Source organism: Salvelinus alpinus, chromosome 12, assembly GCF_045679555.1.
Source record: "Salvelinus alpinus chromosome 12, SLU_Salpinus.1, whole genome shotgun sequence".
NCBI classification, from domain to species: Eukaryota; Metazoa; Chordata; class Actinopteri; order Salmoniformes; family Salmonidae; genus Salvelinus; species Salvelinus alpinus.
In genome coordinates, this window is record NC_092097.1 from 60799890 (window position 1) to 60824371 (window position 24482).

The window sequence follows — 24482 nt, forward strand, 5'->3', positions numbered from 1 at the left end:
AGAGCTGATTGACACTAGTAAAAGACCCATCATATCTGTCCCTGTGCCCTCTCTGAATCGTGGCATTGAACGCTTTAGCAGGATTCTCTCTCTTCACAACTGTCTATGTGATTATTGCAGCTCAATGGGTGTAACTTTTGACGACAATGTCAACACCTTTAGGAAACAAATAAACTTTGATTTGATTTTGAGATAATACATTTGATGATACAGCGGTAGCAATACAAGTTTATAACTTTTTCAGAAAAGACAGAAATGCCAATGGTGGAGGTGCTGCGGTCTATATTCAGAACCACATTCCTGTAAAGCTTAGAGAGGATCTCATGTTAAATACTGTTGAAGTAATATGGCTACAGGTTCATCTGCCTCACCTAAAGCCCATTCTGGTGGGAAGCTGCTATACACCACCAAGTGCTAACAGTTAGTATCTGGATAACGTGTGTTAAATGCTTAATAATGTATGTGATATCAACAGAGAGGTATATTTTCTGGGTGATTTAAATATTGACTGGCTTTCATCAAGCTGCCCTCTCAAGACAAAGCCTGAATCTGTAACCAGTGCCTGCAACCTGGTTCAGATTATCAGTCAACCTACCAGGGTAGTTACAAACACTACAGGAATGAAATCATCAACATGTATTGATCACATCTTTACTAATGCTACAGAAATGTGATTTAAAGTAGTACTCCAGCATCCATCAGTATGTATGCTGATGACACAATAGTAATAGGCCTGATCATCGATAACGATGAGACAACCTATAGGGCGGTGGTCCAGAGACCTGGCCGGGTGGTGCCTGAATAATAGCCTCGCTCATAACGTAGGTCATGACAATAGGAGATGATTGTGGACTACAGGTAAAGGATGATCGAGTATGCCCCCATTCGCATCGATAGGGCTACAATAGAGTATGTTGCTGAGCTTCTAGTTCCGTGGTGTACATGTCAGGAGCAAACCAGAATGATCTGAACACATTGACGACATTTATGAAGAGGGTATGACAAAATCTTTTCCCCTCATGTTATTGAATAGATTGGCATAAATCCTCAGATCCTCAAGAATTTCTACAGCTGCAACTAGAGAGCATCCTACTGGTTAAATCCCCGCCTGGTATTGCAACTGCACTGCCTCCGAATTGCAAAGCATTGTAGTGGGTAGTGAGTACGGCCAAGTACATCACCGAGGCCAAGCTTCCTACCATCCAGGACCTCTATACCAGGCGGTGTCAGAGGAAGGCCCTAAAAATTGTCAAAAGACCCCAAACATAGACTGTTCTCTCTGCTACTGCATGACAAGCAACTTGAGAAATCATGTGACTAAACTGAATAAAAAGAACAAGAAACTACACTATGAAACCAAGATAAATGACAAAGAATTATAGTAAAAAGATTTGGAGCACCTTCAATGAAATATTGGACAAAAAAAGCAAACTCCGGTCCATCATTCATTGAATCAGATGGCTTATTCATTACAAAAACGACTGATATCGCCAACTACTTTTTATTGGAAAGATTAGCAAACTTGGACATGACAGCAACAAACGCTGACACTTCACATCCAAGTATATCTGACCAAATTATGAAACACAAGCATTGTAATTTTGGTAAAGTCAGCGTGGAAGAGGTGAAAAAATTGTTGTCTATCAACAATGACAAGACACTGGGGTCTGACAACTTGGATGGGAAATTACTGAGGATTATAGCGGACGATATTGTGACTCCTATTTGCCATATCTTCAATTTAAGCCTACTAGAAATTGTGTGCCCTCAGGCCTTGAGGGAAGCTAAAGTCATTTCGCTACCTAAGAATAGTAAAGCCCCCTTTACTGGCTCAAATAGCCGACCAATCAGCCTGTTAACAACACTTAGTAAACTTCTGGGGGAAAAATGGTGTTTGACCGGATACAATGCTATTTTACAGTAAATAGATTAACACCAGACTTTCAGCACACTTATAGGGAAGGGCATTCAACAAGCACAGAACTTACACAAATTACTGATGAGACTCCTGAACAGCTAATCAAATGGCTACCCAGACTATTTGCATTGCACCCCCCCCTTCTTCGCTGCTGCTACTCTGCTGCTGTCACTTATCTCTACCTCGCATACCCCCCGGTGCCCCCGCATATTAACTCATACCGGTACCCCCTGTATATAGCCTCCACATTGTACCGATACCACCTGTATATAGCCTCCACATTGTACCGATACCCCCTGTATATAGCCTCCACATTGTACCGGTACCCCCTGTATATAGCCTCCACATTGTACCGGTACCCCCTGTATATAGCCTCCACATTGTACCGATACCCCCTGTATATAGCCTCCACATTGACTCTGTACCGGTACCCCCTGTATATAGCCTCCACATTGACTCTGTACCGGTACCCCCTGTATATAGCCTCCACATTGACTCTGTACCGGTACCCCCTGTATATAGCCTCCACATTGACTCTGTATCGGTACCCCCTGTATATAGCCTCCACATCAAATAATTTTTTTTTGTCACTACTTATATTCATGAGAGGTATTGACATGTTGAATGCACCGAGCTCTCTGTTTGGACTACTGGCACACAGCTCAGACACCCATACATACCCCACAAGACATGCCACCAGAGGTCTCTTCACAGTCCCCAAGACCAGAACAGACTATGGGAGGAGCACAGTACTACATAGAGCCATGACTAGATGGAACTCTATTTTATATCAGGTAATGGATTCAAGCAATAGAATCAGGTTTTTTAAAAACATTTTAAAAAATTAAATTAAAAAACACCTTATGGAACAGCGGGGACTGTTAAACAAACATAGGCACAGACACACAATACACATGGATTTAGTACTGTAGATATGTGGTAGTGGTGGATTAGGGGCTGAGGACACACAGTGTGTTGTGAATGTATTGTACGGTTTTTAAAATTCTAAGGTTCCCAGGTTCTAAGGTTCCCAGGTTCTAAGGTTCTCACCAGTGGAATGATGAAGCTCTGCGTCAGCTCCAGGAAGTACCGTCGCAGGATGGCATTCTGTGCCGCCGAGGGACGTTTCTGTTGGACACCCTGAGGGAAGGACACAATAAAAACATCAGTTTACACAGCAGGCATAGTCAGTCCCAAATGGCTCGCTACTGCCAATACACCCCCCATTACTTTCTGTAGTTCCCTAGTTCCCCCCATTACTTTCTTTAGTTCCCCCCCATTACTTTCTGTAGTTCCCCCGCTTACCTTCTGTAGTTGTTTAATGATATCCTCATCTTTGTTGAGGAAGGGCTTGTACGCACTGTAGACACCTGCCATGGAACACACAAAGTAGTTTCACACAGTGAAGGGCCAATGCTGATCTGAAAACACTAGTTACACAGTGAAGGGGCAATGCTGATCTGAAAACACTAGTTACACAGTGAAGGGCCAATGCTGATCTGAAAACACTAGTTACACACAGTGAAGGGGCAATGCTGATCTGAAAACACTAGTTACACACAGTGAAGGGGCAATGCTGATCTGAAAACACTAGTTTCACAGTGAAGGGGCAATGCTGATCTGAAAACACTAGTTACACACAGTGAAGGGGCAATGCTGATCTGAAAACACTAGTTACACACAGTGAAGGGCAATGCTGATCTGAAAACACTAGTTACACAGTGAAGGGGCAACGCTGATCTGAAAACACTAGTTACACAGTGAAGGGGCAATGCTGATCTGAAAACACTAGTTTCACAGTGAAGGGGCAATGCTGATCTGAAAACACTAGTTACACACAGTGAAGGGCAATGCTGATATGAAAACACTAGTTACACACAGTGAAGGGCAATGCTGATATGAAAACACTAGTTACACACAGTGAAGGGCAATGCTGATCTGAAAACACTAGTTTCACACAGTGAAGGGCAATGCTGATCTGAAAACACTAGTTACACAGTGAAGGGGCAACGCTGATCTGAAAACACTAGTTACACACAGTGAAGGGGCAACGCTGATATGAAAACACTAGTTACACACAGTGAAGGGCAACGCTGATATGAAAACACTAGTTACACAGTGAAGGGGCAATGCTGATCTGAAAACACTAGTTACACAGTGAAGGGGCAATGCTGATCTGAAAACACTAGTTACACAGTGAAGGGGCAATGCTGATCTGAAAACACTAGTTACACACAGTGAAGGGCAATGCTGATCTGAAAACACTAGTTACACACAGTGAAGGGCAATGCTGATCTGAAAACACTAGTTTCACAGTGAAGGGGCAATGCTGATCTGAAAACACTAGTTACACACAGTGAAGGGCAATGCTGATCTGAAAACACTAGTTACACACAGTGAAGGGCAATGCTGATCTGAAAACACTAGTTTCACAGTGAAGGGGCAATGCTGATCTGAAAACACTAGTTACACACAGTGAAGGGCAATGCTGATCTGAAAACACTAGTTACACACAGTGAAGGGCAATGCTGATATGAAAACACTAGTTACACACAGTGAAGGGCAATGCTGATCTGAAAACACTAGTTTCACACAGTGAAGGGCAATGCTGATCTGAAAACACTAGTTTCACACAGTGAAGGGGCAATGCTGATCTGAAAACACTAGTTACACAGTGAAGGGGCAACGCTGATCTGAAAACACTAGTTACACACAGTGAAGGGGCAACGCTGATCTGAAAACACTAGTTACACACAGTGAAGGGCAATGCTGATCTGAAAACACTAGTTACACACAGTGAAGGGCAACGCTGATCTGAAAACACTAGTTACACACAGTGAAGGGGCAACGCTGATCTGAAAACACTAGTTACACACAGTGAAGGGCAACGCTGATCTGAAAACACTAGTTTCACACAGTGAAGGGCCAATGCTGATCTGAAAACACTAGTTTCACACAGTGAAGGGCCAACGCTGATCTGAAAACACTAGTTCCACACAGTGAAGGGGCAACGCTGATCTGAAAACACTAGTTTCACACAGTGAAGGGGCAACGCTGATATGAAAACACTAGTTACACAGTGAAGGGCCAACGCTGATCTGAAAACACTAGTTACACAGTGAAGGGGCAACGCTGATCTGAAAACACTAGTTTCACACAGTGAAGGGGCAACGCTGATCTGAAAACACTAGTTACACACAGTGAAGGGGCAATGCTGATCTGAAAACACTAGTTTCACACAGTGAAGGGGCAATGCTGATATGAAAACACTAGTTACACACAGTGAAGGGGCAACGCTGATCTGAAAACACTAGTTACACACAGTGAAGGGGCAACGCTGATCTGAAAACACTAGTTACACACAGTGAAGGGCCAACGCTGATCTGAAAACACTAGTTACACACAGTGAAGGGGCAACGCTGATATGAAAACACTAGTTACACACAGTGAAGGGGCAACGCTGATCTGAAAACACTAGTTACACACAGTGAAGGGGCAATGCTGATCTGAAAACACTAGTTTCACAGTGAAGGGCCAGTGTCGGTCCTGGAAGTTTAAGGGAAGACGATTCTTTTTTTGTGTGTGTGCATGGCCTTATTTCTATTACAGTATATTGGATGACTGTCATTCATAATCCGTTCACCGAGTTCAATGTAACATCGACATGTTAAGGCTACTAAAATGTTTCCTATACTCATGAGGTTGCTACAACATAGCAATGGAATTAAAGTTCATAAAGTAGGTGCACAAGTCGGAACACAAGTCGGTGTAATCAAGGTGACAGACAATACCGCTTTGCACAGTCTTTATCTACGGTGTAATCATTAGTCCAAACCAGAGTTTCTATTGGACAAATTCAGCTAGGTTTATCCCCGTTTCGTTCCGTTTAAGAAACACTAACAGAAATCAGTGGAATGAATACACCCCTGGTCACCCACACAGTTCACTTTCATAGCAGCCACATACAAACAGCATGATCACTTTGCGCGTTGTATAATTCCTTCTCACATCTATGTGCTCTCCTCCTCTCTTCTTCGCTTGTGGACTTCAGTATATAGCTCCCTCTCTGCTGCCTCCCCATTTTTGAAAGAATGTATTTGTTCAAAAATTGTCTTTAAGTCAACTACTCAGCACATTTTACACACTGCAGTGCTAGCTAGCTGTAGCTTACGGTTTCAGTACTAGATAAATTATCTGATCCTTTGATTGGGCGGCCAACGTGTCAGTTAATGCTGCAAGAGCTCTGATAGGTTGGAGGACGTCCTCTGGAAGTTGTCATAATTACTGTGTAAGTCTATGGAAGAGGGTGAGAACCATGAGCCTCCTAGGTTTTGTATTGAAGTCAATGTACCCAGAGGAGGACGGAAGCTAGCTGTCCTCCGGCTACACCATTGCTACCATACAGAGTGCTGTTGAGACAACTGTAGACCTTCATTGCAAAACAGTGTGTTACTAAATGATTGTGACGTGACAACATGTTACATAAATATATAAAAAGGATAACTTTAACGTTATACTATTTTTATGAAATTCACTGAGTAAGTGGATCCTCCCCTTTCCCCTCTGAGGAGCCTCCATTGGTGAAGGGGGAATGTGGATATTAAAACTCGAGCAGCCATCCATTCCAGTCATGTGTAGGGTTGTAAAAACACCAGCAGCCATCCATTCCAGTCATGTGTAGGTTTGTAAAACTCCAGAAACGTTCACAAAATGTAAAAGTTTTTCAGAAATCCCAGAAACAAGAATTTTTGGAATCATCCTTCCTGGAATTCCTCAACCAGGATTTTTTTTTTAAACAACCAAAAAAACCAGGGAATTTTGCAACCCTCGTTGTGAGAGTAAAGCCTCCGGTCAATCACCTGGTTTAGAGTCCAGGGTCTTCAGGTTCTTCAGCTTCTTGACCTTCATCTGCTTGACTGTCTCTCCAGCCTGCTTCATGTCTCCAATACGGATGATGTGAGGCCAGTGTTGGAGGGTCTTCGCAAAGAACGGGTTGGTCACGCCAAGAATCACAGACGGCCTGAGAGACAGACATAGACAGGCACATAGACACGTGTTAATAAATCATAGCTAGCATGTCCATACTCCATAGCTAGACAAATCAAATGTGAAGTATAAAGAGATTGGTATTCCTCCTGTTACTCACAGGTCCTGTGTAGATAACTAGCTTGAGAGTAGAGATCAGACCGGTATACTACAATGCAGGATCAAGGAGTTATCTATCCAACTTATCTAAAGACTTGGGAAAATATTTAAAAAACTCTGCAAAAAAAAGAGACATCCGTTTTTCAGGACACTCTTTCAAAGAATTCGTAAAACTCCAAATAACTTCACAGATCTTCATTGTAAAGGGTTTAAACACCGTTTAAACACTGTGAAACAGTCGTTAAGACACTAACAGGTTCCGAACATCACACCCGCGGGACAGGTACAGGATGGCAACAACAACTGCACGAGTTACACCAGGAACGCACAATCCCTCCATCAGTGCTCAGACTCTCAGCCTATTGCGTACAGAGGCTGAACTGAGGACTTATAAGCCTGTTGTAAGACAGGTCCTCACCAGACATCACCGGCAACAACGTCGCTTATGGGCACAAACCCACCGTCGCTGGACCAGACCGGACTGGCAAAAAGTGCTCTTCACTGACGAGTCGCAGTTTTGTCTCACCGGGGGTGATGGTCGGATTCACGTTTATCGTTTAAGGAATGAGCGTTACACCGAGGCCTGTCCTCTGGAGCGGGATCGATTTGGAGGTGGAGGGTCCGTCATGGTCTGGGGCGGTGTGTCCCAGCATCCTCGGACTGAGCTTGTTGTCATTGCAGGCAATCTCAACGCTGTGCGTTACAGGGAAGACATCCTCCTCCCTCATGTGGTACCCTTCCTGCAGGCTCATCCTGATATGACCCTCCAGCATGACAATGCCATCAGCCATACTGCTCGTTCTGTGCGTGATTTCCTGCAAGGCAGGAATGTCAGTGTTCTGCCATGGCCAGCGAAGAGCCCGGATCCCAATCCCATTGAGCACGTCTGGGAACTGTTGGATCGGAGGGTGAGGGCTAGGACCATTCCCCCCAGAAATGACCGGGAACTTGCAGGTGCCTTGGTGGAAGAGTGGGGTAACATCTCACAGCAAGAACTGGCAAATCTGGTGCAGTCCATGAGGAGGAGATGCACTGCAGTACTTAATGCAGCTGGTGGCCACACCAGATACTGACTGTTACTTTTGATTTTTACCCCCTCTTTGTTCAGGGACACATTCCATTTCTGTTAGTCACATGTCAGTGGAACTTGTTCAGTTTATGTCTCAGTTGTTGAATCTTGTAATGTTCATACAAATATTTACACATGTTAAGTTTGCTGAAAATAAACGCAGTTGACAGTGAGAGGACGTTTCTTTTTTTGCTGAGTTTATATATATATATTTTTAAGATAATCTTGAAATGGGTATGCTCTAATTGATTCAACAAACAAAACACATCTAAGTGTAGCTTTTTTTAATGAATAAGCAAATCCATAGTTATTTCTGCTTTGTAGTATACCCCTCAGCTGAGAGTACAAGGTGTTTTCAGTTGTGCCAGTTACTCACGGGGTCCGTGTCCTGGTGGTGTACTCTTACTATACTATAGTGTTACTCACGGGGCCTGTGTCCTGGTGGTGTACTCTTTAAACTCGCTGTCGTGGATGGTGAAGTACGGTCTGAAGTCACTGCAGTAGCGCAGTGGAGAGATGCAGCTGTGTACACACACACACACTAATTAGTGATTGAACTCCAGACACACAGATAATCTGGTAGCTACTGGCGCAGACCGCAGGTAGCTACTGGCGCAGACCGCAGGTAGCTACTGGCGCAGACCGCAGGTAGCTACCGGCGCAGACCGCAGGTAGCTACCGGCGCAGACCGCAGGTAGCTACCGGCGCAGACCGCTGGTAGCTACCGGCGCAGACCGCAGGTAGCTACCGGCGCAGACCGCAGGTAGCTACCGGCGCAGACCGCAGGTAGCTACCGGCGCAGACCGCTGGTAGCTACCGGCGCAGACCGCAGGTAGCTACCGGCGCAGACCGCAGGTAGCTACCGGCGCAGACCGCAGGTAGCTACCGGCGCAGACCGCTGGTAGCTACCGGCGCAGAACGCTGGTAGCTACTGGCGCAGGTAGCTACCGGCGCAGACCGCAGGTAGCTACCGGCGCAGACCGCAGGTAGCTACCGGCGCAGAACGCTGGTAGCTACTGGCGCAGGTAGCTACTGGCGCAGACCGCAGGTAGCTACTGGCGCAGACCGCTGGCGCAGCTACTGGCGCAGATATCTGGCGCAGACCCTGAACTGAGCAGCTCTAGCCCGAAAACCACACAGATGTCGCTGAGTTACAGCAGTTCTGCATGGAAGAGAGGGACAAAATTCCTCCACAGCGATGTGAGAGACTGATCACCAACAACAGGAAACGTTTGGTTGGAGTCATTGCAGCTAAAGATGGCACAACCAGTTAGTGAGTATAAGGGGGGAAATACTTATTGTGTTGCATAACTTTGTTAAATTAATTAAATAATTGTCCAAATGTTGAGTTATTTGTTCACTCAGGTACCCTTTATCTAATATCAGGTTTTGATTGAAGATAAAAACATTTAGTGTCAAAATATGCAAAAAGAGACAATTGTAAAGGGGGAACATACTTTTTCAAGGCACTGTATTTTACTTTATAGCTGTGTACTTTTTCAAAAATAAAAACAAAATGGTATGTTAATCTTTCTAGCCACACCCTCCTTGTCTCACCTGACCAATGCCAGAACAGTATCGGAGGATTCTGCCGGTGATGGTGCCATGACAACCAGAGCCTCACCTAGCAACACCAGCTCCCATAACATCTGAATGTGGAAGAAGACTGGGTGGAAACACCTGTAGAAAAGAAGAGACGGAACTGTATCTGCTCTCCACTTCCTCCTGGGTGGATTCTCTACACAGAAACCCCATGTTACCATGGCAACCACTCCGTGTGTCAACAACATAAAGCAGCTCAGTGTCCTCCTGGCTGGAGTCAACCTGCACTCCCACTCCCTACCAACAGGTGGCACCAGGGAGCTGGGGAGGTTATACAACAACCCATCAATAGTCCAACACCCTATTCCCTATATAGTGCACTACTTTTGCAGACCCTGGTCATATGTAGTGCACGATATAGGGAATAGTGTGCCATTTGTGATTGAACAACCACTACTAACATGTACTCACGTGAACAAGTCTACCTCGTGGACCGTGGGGAGGACTATGGACACCAGGTTGTCATTCTGTAACAAAAACAGGCATCAGGTATAATTAGGGTCACAGGGTTTTGGACAGACTACCAGCAGCGTATCAGAATGACATGGTAGGAGTGTGAAATGGCTATTCTCTATATGGTGCACTGGTAAAACGTAGTTCACTGTAGGGAACAGGGAGCCATTTTGTAGTGTTGTTTGTAGCAGGGTGATTCTCATCCTCACCTGTGTTGACTGAACCAGCTGAGAGGTTCCTGGCTTGTCGTAACATGTTGGGATCCGAACCTAGAAAAAACAGAAATATTATTGATTAAGTTGCTTAACACTAGAATCATTACTGTAAAATATAAGTACTTTGTGACCACTGTTGGTGTAAAAATAATTATTAAAAAATATATATATTTGATTGATTGGTAATCGTAGAAAAGGCCTATATTAATATTTAGCTGTACTGCACCCATTATAGAGGGTTAGTATTTTCCCTGGGTTAGACATACCTTCCTAACTGCACCCATTATAGAGAGGGTTAGTATTTTCCCTGGGTTAGACATACCTTCATTACTGTACCCATTACAGGGAGGACCAATATTTTGCCTGGATGAGGAGTGGGCCAGCGGTCGATGTCGTTGCAGGCTGTCACACACAGAAACGAGCCACATGAAGACACACAGACGGACTACAGGGTTCACCGGGCCAATAATAGTTGTTACGACTGAACACCATTAATATAACAGGTAAAGAGACAGATCAGACAACACTTTATAAAAAGGGACCACAGACTAGACCCTCTACTAAAAATCAGCCAATAGTAGTCCCCTCCCGGTTTCAACTGACGTTTCCCCCATTGGAACAGGATGAAATTAGGAGACCCACCAGCCTCCAGACATGGCTCCTGCTTCTCAAAGTACTCTGGAGCGATGAGCTTCAGCAGGGAGTGGAAGAACATGACGTAGGGTAACTTGCTGATAAGGACCAGGGACTGGAAAACACACACACACACACACACACACACACACACACACACACACACACACACACACACACACACACACACACACACACACACACACACACACACACACACACACACACACACACACACACACACACACACACACACACACACACGAACAGTTAAAAATCATACTGCAATAAGATCAGGAAGTTTTAGAAAAACTAAAAATATCGCATGAATAAAAACTGTTAAAATGTAGTCTGATATCTGGTGGTGAACTGTGTTAAAATGTAGTCTGATATCTGGTGGCGAACCGTGTTAAAATGTAGTCTGATATCTGGTGGCGAACCGTGTTACAATGTAGTCTGATATCTGGTGGCGAACCGTGTTAAAATGTAGTCTGATATCTGGTGGCGAACCGTGTTACAATGTAGTCTGATATCTGGTGGCGAACCGTGTTAAAATGTAGTCTGATATCTGGTGGCGAACCGTGTTAAAATGTAGTCTGATATCTGGTGGCGAACCGTGTTAAAATGTAGTCTGATATCTGGTGGCGAACCGTGTTAAAATGTAGTCTGATATCTGGTGGTGAACCGTGTTAAAATGTAGTCTGATATCTGGTGGTGAACTGTGTTAAAATGTAGTCTGATATCTGGTGGTGAACTGTGTTAAAATGTAGTCTGATATCTGGTGGTGAACTGTGTTAAAATGTAGTCTGATATCTGGTGGTGAACTGTGTTAAAATGTAGTCTGATATCTGGTGCTGAACTGTGTTAAAATGTAGTCTGATATCTGGTGGTGAACTGTGTTAAAATGTAGTCTGATACCTGGTGGTGAACTGTGTTAAAATGTAGTCTGATATCTGGTGGTGAACTGTGTTAAAATGTAGTCTGATATCTGGTGGTGAACTGTGTTAAAATGTAGTCTGATATCTGGTGGTGAACTGTGTTAACTCACTTTCTGAAAGTAGCCCCTCTTGAGTGACTTGTCCCGGACTTGTCTGAAGTAGACGTAACCATAGTAATGGCCTTGGTCCCTCTACACACACACACAAACTCACATTTAGTATGGACACACACGTACAATAAAACACACAGACACACTATATTTCATTAGTCATTGATGTAAGCCTAAACACTGCATGGTTGGAAGTGAACATTTGACAAGTGAATTGAGGCAGTGGATAATACTGACATCATACCAGCTCCTTCTCTATAGGACAGGTTATATACTGACACCATACCAGATCCTTCTCTATAGGACAGGTTATATACTGACATCATACCAGCTCCTTCTCTATAGGACAGGTTATATACTGACACCATACCAGCTCCTTCTCTATAGGACAGGTTATATACTGACATCATACCAGCTCCTTCTCTATAGGACAGGTTATATACTGACACCATACCAGCTCCTTCTCTATAGGACAGGTTATATACTGACACCATACCAGCTCCTTCTCTATAGGACAGGTTATATACTGACACCATACCAGATCCTTCTCTATAGGACAGGTTATATACTGACACCATACCAGCTCCTTCTCTATAGGACAGGTTATATACTGACACCATACCAGCTCCTTCTCTATAGGACAGGTTATATACTGACACCATACCAGATCCTTCTCTATAGGACAGGTTATATACTGACACCATACCAGCTCCTTCTCTATAGGACAGGTTATATACTGACACCATACCAGATCCTTCTCTATAGGACAGGTTATATACTGACACCATACCAGCTCCTTCTCTATAGGACAGGTTATATACTGACACCACACCAGCTCCTTCTCTATAGGACAGGTTAGATACTGACACCCAGACATCATACCAGCTCCTTCTCTAGAGGACAGGTTATATACTGACACCATACCAGCTCCTTCTCTATAGGACAGGTTATATACTGACACCATACCAGCTCCTTCTCTATAGGACAGGTTACATAGTGACACCATACCAGATCCTTCTCTATAGGACAGGTTATATACTGACACCATACCAGCTCCTTCTCTATAGGACAGGTTACATAGTGACACCATACCAGATCCTTCTCTATAGGACAGGTTATATACTGACATCATACCAGATCCTTCTCTATAGGACAGGTTACATAGTGACACCACACCAGATCCTTCTCTATAGGACAGGTTATATACTGACACCATACCAGCTCCTTCTCTATAGGACAGGTTACATAGTGACACCATACCAGATCCTTCTCTATAGGACAGGTTATATACTGACATCATACCAGCTCCTTCTCTATAGGACAGGTTACATAGTGACACCATACCAGATCCTTCTCTATAGGACAGGTTATATACTGACATCATACCAGATCCTTCTCTATAGGACAGGTTACATAGTGACACCACACCAGATCCTTCTCTATAGGACAGGTTATATACTGACATCATACCAGATCCTTCTCTATAGGACAGGTTACATAGTGACACCATACCAGATCCTTCTCTATAGGACAGGTTACACTCCCAAGGAATATTGTTTTGTTTTCCAACTTCAGTATTTTCCAGTGTGTGACCAGAGCTGGCAGTCAGAGTGCAGTAGGAAGCCATGGATGGCCGGCTGGTGGCTGGCTGAGGCGTGTACTGGCTGGCTGAGGCGTGTACTGGCTGGCTGAGGCGTGTACTGGCTGGCTGAGGCGTGTACTGGCTGGCTGAGGCGTGTACTGGCTGGCTGAGGTGTGTAGTGGCTGGTTGGTGACTGACTGAGGTGTGTAGTGGCTGGTTGGTGACTGACTGAGGTGTGTAGTGGCTGGTTGGTGACTGACTGAGGTGTGTAGTGGCTGGTTGGTGACTGACTGAGGTGTGTAGTGGCTGGTTGGTGACTGACTGAGGTGTGTACTGGCTGGTTGGTGACTGACTGAGGTGTGTACTGGCTGGTTGGTGACTGACTGAGGTGTGTACTGGCTGGTTGGTGACTGACTGAGGTGTGTACTGGCTGGTTGGTGACTGACTGAGGTGTGTACTGGCATGGGGAAAGTGTTGGCTGAGACTGTACGGCTCTCAGAGGATCTTATCTCTCAGGTGTGAGTCAATGTTTACCTGTAGAGTCATGAGGAGTTTCCCCTTAGTGGACATAAATACCATTCTAACATAACTAAACCCCATATCCATTCTAACATAACTAAACCCCATATCCATTCTAACATAACTAAACCCCATATCCATTCTAACATAACTAGCCCCATATCCATTCTAACATAACTAAACCCCATATCCATTCTAACCCAGCTGGCCCCATATCCATTCTAACATAACTAGCCCCATATCCATTCTAACCCAGCTAGCCCTATTCAGCATGGTCCTCAGAGTTTGATAGAGCAAAAATATTTACACATAACCCTCCCTTTGTACTGTCAAATAAATTGCAGACCCCCCCCCCCCCCAATAGAATTAACTCAAAACAATGTTTACGACCACAATTAACTGTAGTGACCCCGCGTTGAAGCCCGCCCGCCCAAAACAGCCAGAAAGACAGAGACATGTAGAGTCCCTGAACCCATTTTTACCTTGAGGCAGACTGGGGCGTCACGATCAAACTGGTCCAGAAAACATCCCAGAGAAGACTTCCTGCCTGAGGCCTGGCGGAAACGGAAGCAGAACTGTGTGTCCCCTAGACAACCTGCCAAACAGGAAGAGGAAACACATGTATTTATCGTCTTCCTCCATGCTCCAGCTCTTTCCTCTAGGATGGATGGAATTCCAACACTGACATGGGGAAGGGGACAGGGGAGGATTGTTGTGATATCAAAACAACGATCTGAGATGGAGGTTTTTAAAACCGTTAAAGCAGTGTTTTATCATACAAAGAAGCTGTTTCACTCAAATGTTCCTGAATAGCTATAAGAATCTAGCCTGGGTGCCAGTCTGTTTGTGCCGTCCGACCAAATCCTTACGGTATTATCATGCTTTTGACAATGACGGCAACAGAGTTGGCAAGAACACAAAACAGATCTGGGACCAGGCTAATAAAAATGTTCATACAGGGGCCAAATAAGACAAAAGTCTAACAAGGCATTCGGTGAAGACATTTGAAATGGGTAAACGTTAACGTAACAGGTCAAGTAGACAGACATTCCAGCAGGCAGCCAGAAGAGAAGTGATGTAATTAAGGTTCGATTCCCCCTCAGGTACTGCCCAGTGAAAACACCGGTGCTACATTCCAGAGCAAAGCCTGTGTCTGTCTGCACACCACATGGGGACAGGAGGTTTTCCCAGGCGCCCAGTGCAGCAGAGCCAAGCCTGTGTCTATCTGCACACCACATGGGGACAGGAGGTTTTCCCAGGCGCCCAGTGCAGCAGAGCCAAGCCTGTGTCTATCTGCACACCACATGGGGACAGGAGGTTTTCCCAGGCGCCCAGTGCAGCAGAGCCAAGCCTGTGTCTATCTGCACACCACATGGGGACAGGTTTTCCCAGGCGCCCAGTGCAGCAGAGCCAAGCCTGTGTCTATCTGCACACCACATGGGGACAGGAGGTTTTCCCAGGCGCCCAGTGCAGCAGAGCCAAGCCTGTGTCTATCTGCACACCACATGGGGACAGGAGGTTTTCCCAGGCGCCCAGTGCAGCAGAGCCAAGCCTGTGTCTATCTGCACACCACATGGGGACAGGAGGTTTTCCCAGGCGCCCAGTGCAGCAGAGCCAAGCCTGTGTCTATCTGCACACCACATGGGGACAGGAGGTTTTCCCAGGCGCCCAGTGCAGCAGAGCCAAGCCTGTGTCTATCTGCACACCACATGGGGACAGGAGGTTTTCCCAGGCGCCCAGTGCAGCAGAGCCAAGCCTGTGTCTATCTGCACACCACATGGGGACAGGAGGTTTTCCCAGGCGCCCAGTGCAGCAGAGCCAAGCCTGTGTCTATCTGCACACCACAATGGGGACAGGAGGTTTTCCCAGGCGCCCAGTGCAGCAGAGCCAAGCCTGTGTCTATCTGCACACCACATGGGGACAGGAGGTTTTCCCAGGCGCCCAGTGCAGCAGAGCCAAGCCTGTGTCTATCTGCACACCACATGGGGACAGGAGGTTTTCCCAGGCGCCCAGTGCAGCAGAGCCAAGCCTGTGTCTATCTGCACACCACATGGGGACAGGAGGTTTTCCCAGGCGCCCAGTGCAGCAGAGCCAAGCCTGTGTCTATCTGCACACCACATGGGGACAGGAGGTTTTCCCAGGCGCCCAGTGCAGCAGAGCCAAGCCTGTGTCTATCTGCACACCACATGGGGACAGGAGGTTTTCCCAGGCGCCCAGTACAGCAGAGCTCCATTCTCTCCAACGTGTAGACGTAGGAGTACTTCAAAGGGGTTGGAATACACAGAGTCAGATTTCAGTTGAACCTCGTGTTGATTAAATACACCGAGTCAGATATCAGTTGAACCTAGTGTTGATTAAATACAGTGAGTCAGATTTCAGTTGAACCCTAGTGGTGATTAAACACAGTGCTGTTAATATCTTCCGTAGTTTCTCCTCTGAGGCAGGTAAACAAGTGGGCTGAGTTCCAGTCACTCCTTGAGAACAATGTGTGTAATTCCGGCCTATGCTTTATGTGCTGAACCCAGTCACTGCTCACCTCCATCGTAAATCGTGGAGTTTAAATCGGCTAAGACAGCCTGGTACAGAGTGACACAGTAGAGTATATCGAGGTAGAATATAGTACATCACAGTAGAGTACATCACAGTAAAGAAAAGTAGAGTTAAGTATAGTACAGTAGAGCACACACACACAAATTGAGTACCCTACCGAGCTCCACCCTACCGAGCTCCACCACCCAACCGAGCTCCACCCAACCGAGCTCCACCCAACCGAGCTCCACCCAACCGAGTTCCACCCAACCGAGTTCCACCCAACCGAGTTCCACCCAACCGAGTTCCACCCTGATGTCCAAAACTTGTGAAACAGACATCTATGATTGGTTCATATTTGGTCCGGTCCAACCAAATGTGGTCTTGTTTGGTGGCGGAGGTCTTTAAAATAATAGCCAGTGTGTAAAATAAATTCCCAAATATGTAAAGGAGGATATTGTATATTTCTATCCTATTCAGGATGCATCTCTATAAAGAGAAAGTCAGATCCATCATTATGTTTCAGTAAAATGTTCTGTGTAAATTGCTAAAAGTAGTCGTTGTGCATAGAGTTGTATGGTTTGTTAAACTTAAAAATCAATGGTATTTGTTTGGCATACATTTTAAACCAAAAATCTGAGTTACTGTGGAATTGCCCAACAGACTATTACAGGAGTCAAAAAAAAAATATCTGATTGTATTCGTCACATGCTTATGGTGATTCTCATGAAACCAGTTTAAAAGTCTGTAGCAAAATGAGTTAAAAAACATTGACGCATTTGCAAAAATCGACTAAGATGTCTAGTTTTGGGAAAGTGTCTTCTTAAATACATTTTACATTTGCGCCTGAATTTCTTACTCCAAATACTCATTACCGAAATGCATCCGGATTAAATTCTAGGATAATGTTTTAAAAATGTTTATTTTTCGAAAAGCCTATCTTATCTGAATAAAATATGTTGCTGTAGTTTGTCCATAAATCATCAAGCGTATACTAGTTTACGTTTACATTAAAACTATAATATTTATTAAGTACAAAAAGATTCTGTGGAGATGGGTCTCATTAACGTGTACTTTTTCAAGATCCTGTAAAAACTTCATTCCATTTTTTTAAATAAAAGCTTTATTAACCCATGATGCATCAATTTAGAGAAGTAGTCAGATGAGCTTAAGTTATGTTAATTTCTTTGCTTATATGCCTTCAGGGTTTAGTTCATATTCTAAACACCTGCCTTACCCCACAACTCTGCCAAAGGGGGCGGAGTTGCAATCTACTGCAGAGGTAGCCTGCAGAGTTCCGTCTTCCTATCCAGGTCTGTTCCCAAACAGTTTGAGCTTCTACTTTTAAAAATCCACCTTTCCAGAAACAAGTCTCTCACTGTTGCCTCTTGCTATAGACCCCCATAGCCCCCAGTGGTGCCCTGGACACCATATGTGAATTGATTGCCCCCCCCTCTATCTTCAGAGCTCGTGCTGCTAGGTGACCTAAACTGGAACATGCTTAACACCCCGGCCATCCTACAATCTAAGCTTGATGCCCTCAATCTCACACAAATGATCAATGAACCTACCAGGTACAACCCCAAATCTGTAAACACGGGCACCCTCATAGATATCATCCTAACCAACCTGCCCTCCAAATACACCTCTGCTGTCTTCAACCAGGATCTCAGCGATCACTGCCTCATTGCCTGTGTCTGTAATGGGTCTGCGGTCAAACGACCACCCCTCATCACTGTCAAACGCTCCCTAAAACACTTCAGCGAGCAGGCCTTTCTAATCGACCTGGCCCGGGTATCCTGGAAGGATATTGACCTCATTCCGTCAGTAGAGGATGCCTGGTTATTGTTTAAAAGTGCTTTCCTCACCATCTTAAATAAGCATGCCCCATTCAAAAAAATGTAGAACCAGGAACAGCCCTTAGCTCACTCCAGACCTGACTGCCTTTGACAAGCACAAAAACATCCTGTGGCGTTCTGCATTAGCATCTAATAGCCCCTGCGATATGCAACTTTTCAGGGAAGTTAGGATCCAATATACACAGGCAGTTGGGAAAGCAAAGGCTAGCTTTTTCAAACAGAAATTTGCATCCTGTTGCACAAACTCCAAAAAGTTTTGGGACACTGTAAAGTCCATGAAGAATAGGAGCACCTCCTCCCAGCTGCACACTGCACTGAGGCTAGGAAACACTGTCACCACCGATAAATCTACGATAATCGAGAATTTCAATAAGCATTTTTCTACAGCTGGCCATGCTTTCCACCTGGCTACCCCTACCCCGGTCAACAGCCCTGCACCCCCCACAGCAACTCGCCCAAGCCTCCTCCATTTCTCCTTCACCCAAATCCAGATAGCTGAAAGAGCTGCAAAATCTGGACCCCTACAAAATCAGCTGGAATAGACAATCTCTACCGTCTCGTTCTAAAATTATCTGCCGAAATTGTTGCAACCCCTATTACTAGCCTGTTCAACCTCTTTCATATAGTCTGAGATCCCCAAAGATTGGAAAGCTGCCGCGGTCATCCCCCTCTTCAATGGGGAGACACTCTAGACCCAAACTGCTACAGACCTATATCTATCCTGCCCTGCCTTTCTAAGGTCCTCGAAAGCCAAGTTAACAAACAGATGATCAACCATTTCGAATCCCACCGTACCTTCTCCGCTATGCAATCTGGTTTCCAAGCTGGTCATGGGTGCACCTCAGCCACGCTCACGGTCCTAAACGATATCATAACCGCCATCGATAAGAGACAATACTGTGCAGCTGTATTCAACCTGGCCAAGGCTTTCAACTCTGTCAATCATCACGTTCTTATCGGCAGAATCAACAGCCTTGGTTTCTCAAATGACTGCCTCGCCTGGTTCACCAACTACTTCTCAGACCGAGTTCAGTGTGTCAAATCAGAGGGCCTGTTGTCCGCACCTCTGGCAGTCTCTATGGGGGTGCCACAGGGTTCAATTCTCAGGCCGAATCTTTTCTCTGTATACATCAATGATGTCGCTCTTGCTGCTGGTAATTCTCTGATGCACCCCTACTCAGACGACACCATTCTGTATACATCTGGCCCTTCTTTGGACACTGTTAACTAACCTCCAGACGAGGAGGTTAGTTAACACATTTAACTGAATGAAGGAGAGTTGTATCTCAAGCAAGTAAAACTATTTGCATGCTCTTCAACCGATCGCTGCCCGCACCCGCCCGCCCGACCAGCATCACTACTCTGGACAATTCTGACTTAGGTATTTGTAGTTGTCCACATATTCTAGGTGTCTGGTTAGACTGTAAACTCTCCTTACAGACTCACAATAAGCATCTCCAATCCAAAATTAAATCAGCTTCCTATTTCACAACAAAGCGTCCTTCACTCATGCTGCCAAACATACCCTCGTAAAACTGACTATCCTACCGATCCTTGACTTCGGCGATGTCATTTACACAATAGCCTCCAACACTCTACTGAGCAAATTGGATGCAGTCTATCACAGTGCCATCTGTTTTGTCACCAAAGCCCCATATACTACCCACCACTGCGACCTGTATGCTCTCGTTGGCTGGCCCTCGCTTCATATTCGTCGCCAAACCCACTGGCTCCAGGTCATCTATAAGTCTTTGCTAGGTAAAGCCCCGCCTTATCTCAGCTCACTGGTCACCATAGCAGCACCCACCCGTAGCACACGCACCAGCAGGTATATCTCACTGGTCACCCACAAAGCCAACACCTCCTTTGGCCGCCTCTCCTTCCAGTTCTCTGCTGCCAATGACTGGAACGAACTGCAAAAATCACTGAAGCTGGAGACTCATATCTCCCTCACTAACTTTAAGCACCAGCTGTCAGAGCAGCTCACAGATTACTGCACCTGTACATAGCCCATCTGTAAATAGCCCATCCAACTACCTCATCCCCATACTGTTATTTGTTTTGCTCCTTTGCACCCCAGTATCTCTACTTGCACACTAATCTTCTGCACATCTATCACTCCAGTGTTTAATTGCTGTATTGTAATTATTTCGCCACTATGGCCTATTTATTGCCTTACCTCCCTTATCTTACCTCATTTGCACACAGTGTATATAGACTTTTTCCTATTGTGTTATTGACTGTGTGTTTGTTTACTCCATGTGTAACTCTGTGTTGTTGTATGTGTCGAACTGCTTTGCTTTATCTTGGCCAGGTCGCAATTGTAAATGAGAACTTGTTCTCAACTGGCCACCTGGTTAAATTATGAGGTGAAATATTATTATTTTTTTTAATTTTTTTTACTTGTCCTTCTCATTACAAAAATGGCTAAAGAGCTCTGATTAAATTGTATAATTTTTTATTTTAAATATATATTTTTCTTCCAGTGTTAAGCCTTTTCATTAGGGGAACAATGTTATAAAACAAATATTACAAATATTGATTTGTTTATTACCGTTTGACTTCTAAAACAGTAATAAATTTGCCTTTTGTGAAAATAATGGTAAAATTAATAATATCTGATCATTTTTTTTAAATAATTATAAAGTAGTTAAGTATAGGGCCTTCTGAGAGGCACCGCGTCGCAATGCTAGAAGCGTTACTACAGACCTGGGTTCATTCCCGGGCTGTGCCACATCCGGCCGTGGCCGTGAGTCCCATAGGACGGTTCACAATTGGCCCAGCATCGTCCGGGTTAGGGGAGGGTTTGGTCTTTACATGGCTCATCGCGCTCTAGCGACTGTTTGTGGTCGGCCGGGTGCCTGCGAGCTTACCCCGGACGTCAGTTGAACAGTGTTTCCTCCGACAAGTTGGTGAACCCGGCTCCCGGGTTAAGCTGGCGGGTGTTAAGGAGCGCGGTTAGGCGGGTCATGTTTTCGGAGGACGTATGACATCACCTCAGCCTCTCCTGAGCCCATTGGAAAGTTCCAGCAATGAGACAAGATCAAAAATTGGTGAGAAAAAGGGGGAAAAAAATAAGAATTTAAAGGGAAAAAAATGAAATAGCTAAGTATACATCTGAATCTCTGAAGAAAAAATAAATAAATTCACTTCAGAATTTATTTATTTTATAGTTCAGTGAGAATTATCAGGTGTAAACTACCAGTGACATGCTTACTTACAGGCCCTTCCCAACAATGAAGAGAAACAATAGAAAAATAACACGAGGAATAAACCCAATGAGTAACAATAACATGGCTGTATACACAGAGTAGCAGTATATAGATATGTACATATAAGTAGGGCTAGTAACTAGGCAACAGCACAGAGACAAAAACAGTAACAGCAGCGTATGTGAAATCAAAAGAATTGGTTCAAAAAGGGGGTAATCCAATACAAAACTAACTTTGGATCTCTTGGACTTCATCCCAGTATGATTCATTTCCCTAAAAACAAACATGTAGTTGTGCTATTTGTCACATTGTTGTTTCAATGAGGAGTCAGGCTATGTAAATAATTTGATCTGATGGCAAAAACTCACCAAATATCATGTTTTTAAGAGGAGAGCCACCCAATACAACGTTCCATTGCTTTAGTTTGATAGTCATTATCAATGAGCATGTGAACATTCCAACCAGTCTCAACATTATTTTAATATCAGCCTGCGAACATCTTTTTGCATAGTCCCAGTCGTTAATAGACAGAACGTCACGGCCCGCGGCGGGGAAAAACTGTGGCGGCTCACAGCAAATCTAAAAATCACATTTTCCACAAACACAATTTTTCTTGTTTGTTGTAGTCAATTACAAAACTAAATGTAAGTAAAAACACAACGTCTAAAGGTTCCATACCAACATGGCCTGCTCCCGACCTCCGAGCCATAAGATTGGTGAACAGGTCATCCAACGGCTACAGAAACCATTTGGATTGACAACCGTTTTATGTTGCACCGGACTCTACCCACACACCGGAGTATCACCGGACTCTACCCGCCAGCGCACCGGACTCTACCCGCCGCGCACACACCGGACTCTGCCCACACACACACACCGGAGTAGCACCGGACTCTACCCGCGCACACACCGGACTCTGCCCACACACACACCGGAGTATCACCGGACTCTACCCGCCCGCGCACCGGATGTCACACACACTCACTTGACTCTACCCACACAGGACTCTACCCACACAGGACTCTACCCACACACATATATATATTGATGTCACACACACTCACTGGACTCTACCCACACTGGACTCTACCCACACACACACACACATATATATATATATATATAGATAGATGTCACACACACACTGCTACTACTCTGTATATTATCTATCCTGATTGCCTAGTCACTTTTACCTCTATCCACATGTACATATTACCTTAATTATCCAGTAACCCTTGCATATAGCCTCGTTATTGTGTTACTATTTCCTAATTTTGTCTTGCTGATAGTTCTTACTGTTTAACTCTGCATGGAGTGTGCAAAGCTGTCATTAAGGCAAAGGGTGGCTACTTTGAAGAACACAAAATATGTTTTGATTTGTTTAACACTTATTTGGATACTACAGGATTCCATAGTTTTGACGTCTTCACTATTATTCTACAATGTAGAAAATAGTTTAAAAAAATATTAAAACCCTTGAATCAGTAGGTGTGTCCAAACTTTTAACTGGTACTGTATGTGTGTACTTACTACTTAGAAAAGTGGGAGAGTCCAGAGAAAATATTTGAACAGCTTTATATAAACTCAGCTATTGCCTGACACCCAATCAGCTGTGGAGTAAATGACTGACTCAGTGCCTGGAGCAGCGTGTCAGGGGCGTGTCTAACATGGGTGTGATACAGGTTCAGGGGCGTGTCTAACATGGGTGTGATACAGGTTCAGGGGCGTGTCTAACATGGGTGCGATACAGGTTCAGGGGCGTGTCTAACATGGGTGTGATACAGGTTCAGGGGCGTGTCTAACATGGGTGTGATACAGGTTCAGGGGCGTGTCTAACATGGGTGCGATACAGGTTCAGGGGCGTGTCTAACATGGGTGTGATACAGGTTCAGGGGCGTGTCTAACATGGGTGTGATACAGGTTCAGGGGCGTGTCTAACATGGGTGCGATACAGGTTCAGGGGTGTGTCTAACATGGGTGGGATACAGGTTCAGGGGCGTGTCTAACATGGGTGCGATACAGGTTCAGGGGCGTGTCTAACATGGGTGCGATACAGAGTGTCAGGGGCGTGTCTAACATGAGTGCGATACAGGTTCAGGGGCGTGTCTAACATGGGTGTGATACAGCGTTTCAGGGGCGTGTCTAACATGGGTGCGATACAGCGTTTCAGGGGCGTGTCTAACATGGGTGTGATACAGCATTTCAGGGGCATGTCTAACATGGGTGCGATACAGGTTCAGGGGCGTGTCTAACATGGGATGAAATACAGCGTTTCAGGGGCGTGTCTAACATGGGTGCGATACAGGTTCAGGGGCGTGTAACATGGGATGAAATACAGCGTTTCAGGGGCGTGTCTAACATGGGATGAAATACAGCGTGTCAGGGGCGTGTCTAAAATGGGTGTGATACAGCGTTTCAGGGGCGTGTCTAACATGGGTGCGATACAGCGTGTCAGTAAAATGTGGCACCGGACATTTGACCTGCAGCATTTAAACTTATCGTACATTTGAGAAATGTACCGGACCCATATGCATTGGGTGGGTAACCTGATTAGAGCGTCCACTAATATGACTAGGATTATCATCAACTAGCATGGGTTGCTAATATGACTAGGATTATCATCAACTAGCATGGGTTGCTAATATGACTAGGATTATCATCAACTAGCATGGCCTGCTAATATGACTAGGATGATCAT

General features: G+C 45.0%; 1 protein-coding gene across 1 annotated transcript in view; it reads right to left on the reverse strand.

Moving 5' to 3' along the window:
* dennd6aa (DENN/MADD domain containing 6Aa) overlaps positions 1-24482 on the reverse strand; it is a 36196-nt gene that overhangs the window by 9956 nt on the left and 1758 nt on the right. The window contains exons 4-14 of the mRNA XM_071336987.1: positions 14667-14779; positions 12084-12164; positions 11045-11150; positions 10725-10804; positions 10397-10456; positions 10146-10201; positions 9690-9812; positions 8559-8654; positions 6778-6938; positions 3224-3288; positions 2969-3058 (exon numbers count right to left, since the gene is read on the reverse strand). Coding sequence (XP_071193088.1) covers positions 2969-3058; positions 3224-3288; positions 6778-6938; positions 8559-8654; positions 9690-9812; positions 10146-10201; positions 10397-10456; positions 10725-10804; positions 11045-11150; positions 12084-12164; positions 14667-14779 — 1031 coding nt within the window. The remainder of the gene's footprint in view (positions 1-2968; positions 3059-3223; positions 3289-6777; positions 6939-8558; positions 8655-9689; positions 9813-10145; positions 10202-10396; positions 10457-10724; positions 10805-11044; positions 11151-12083; positions 12165-14666; positions 14780-24482) is intronic.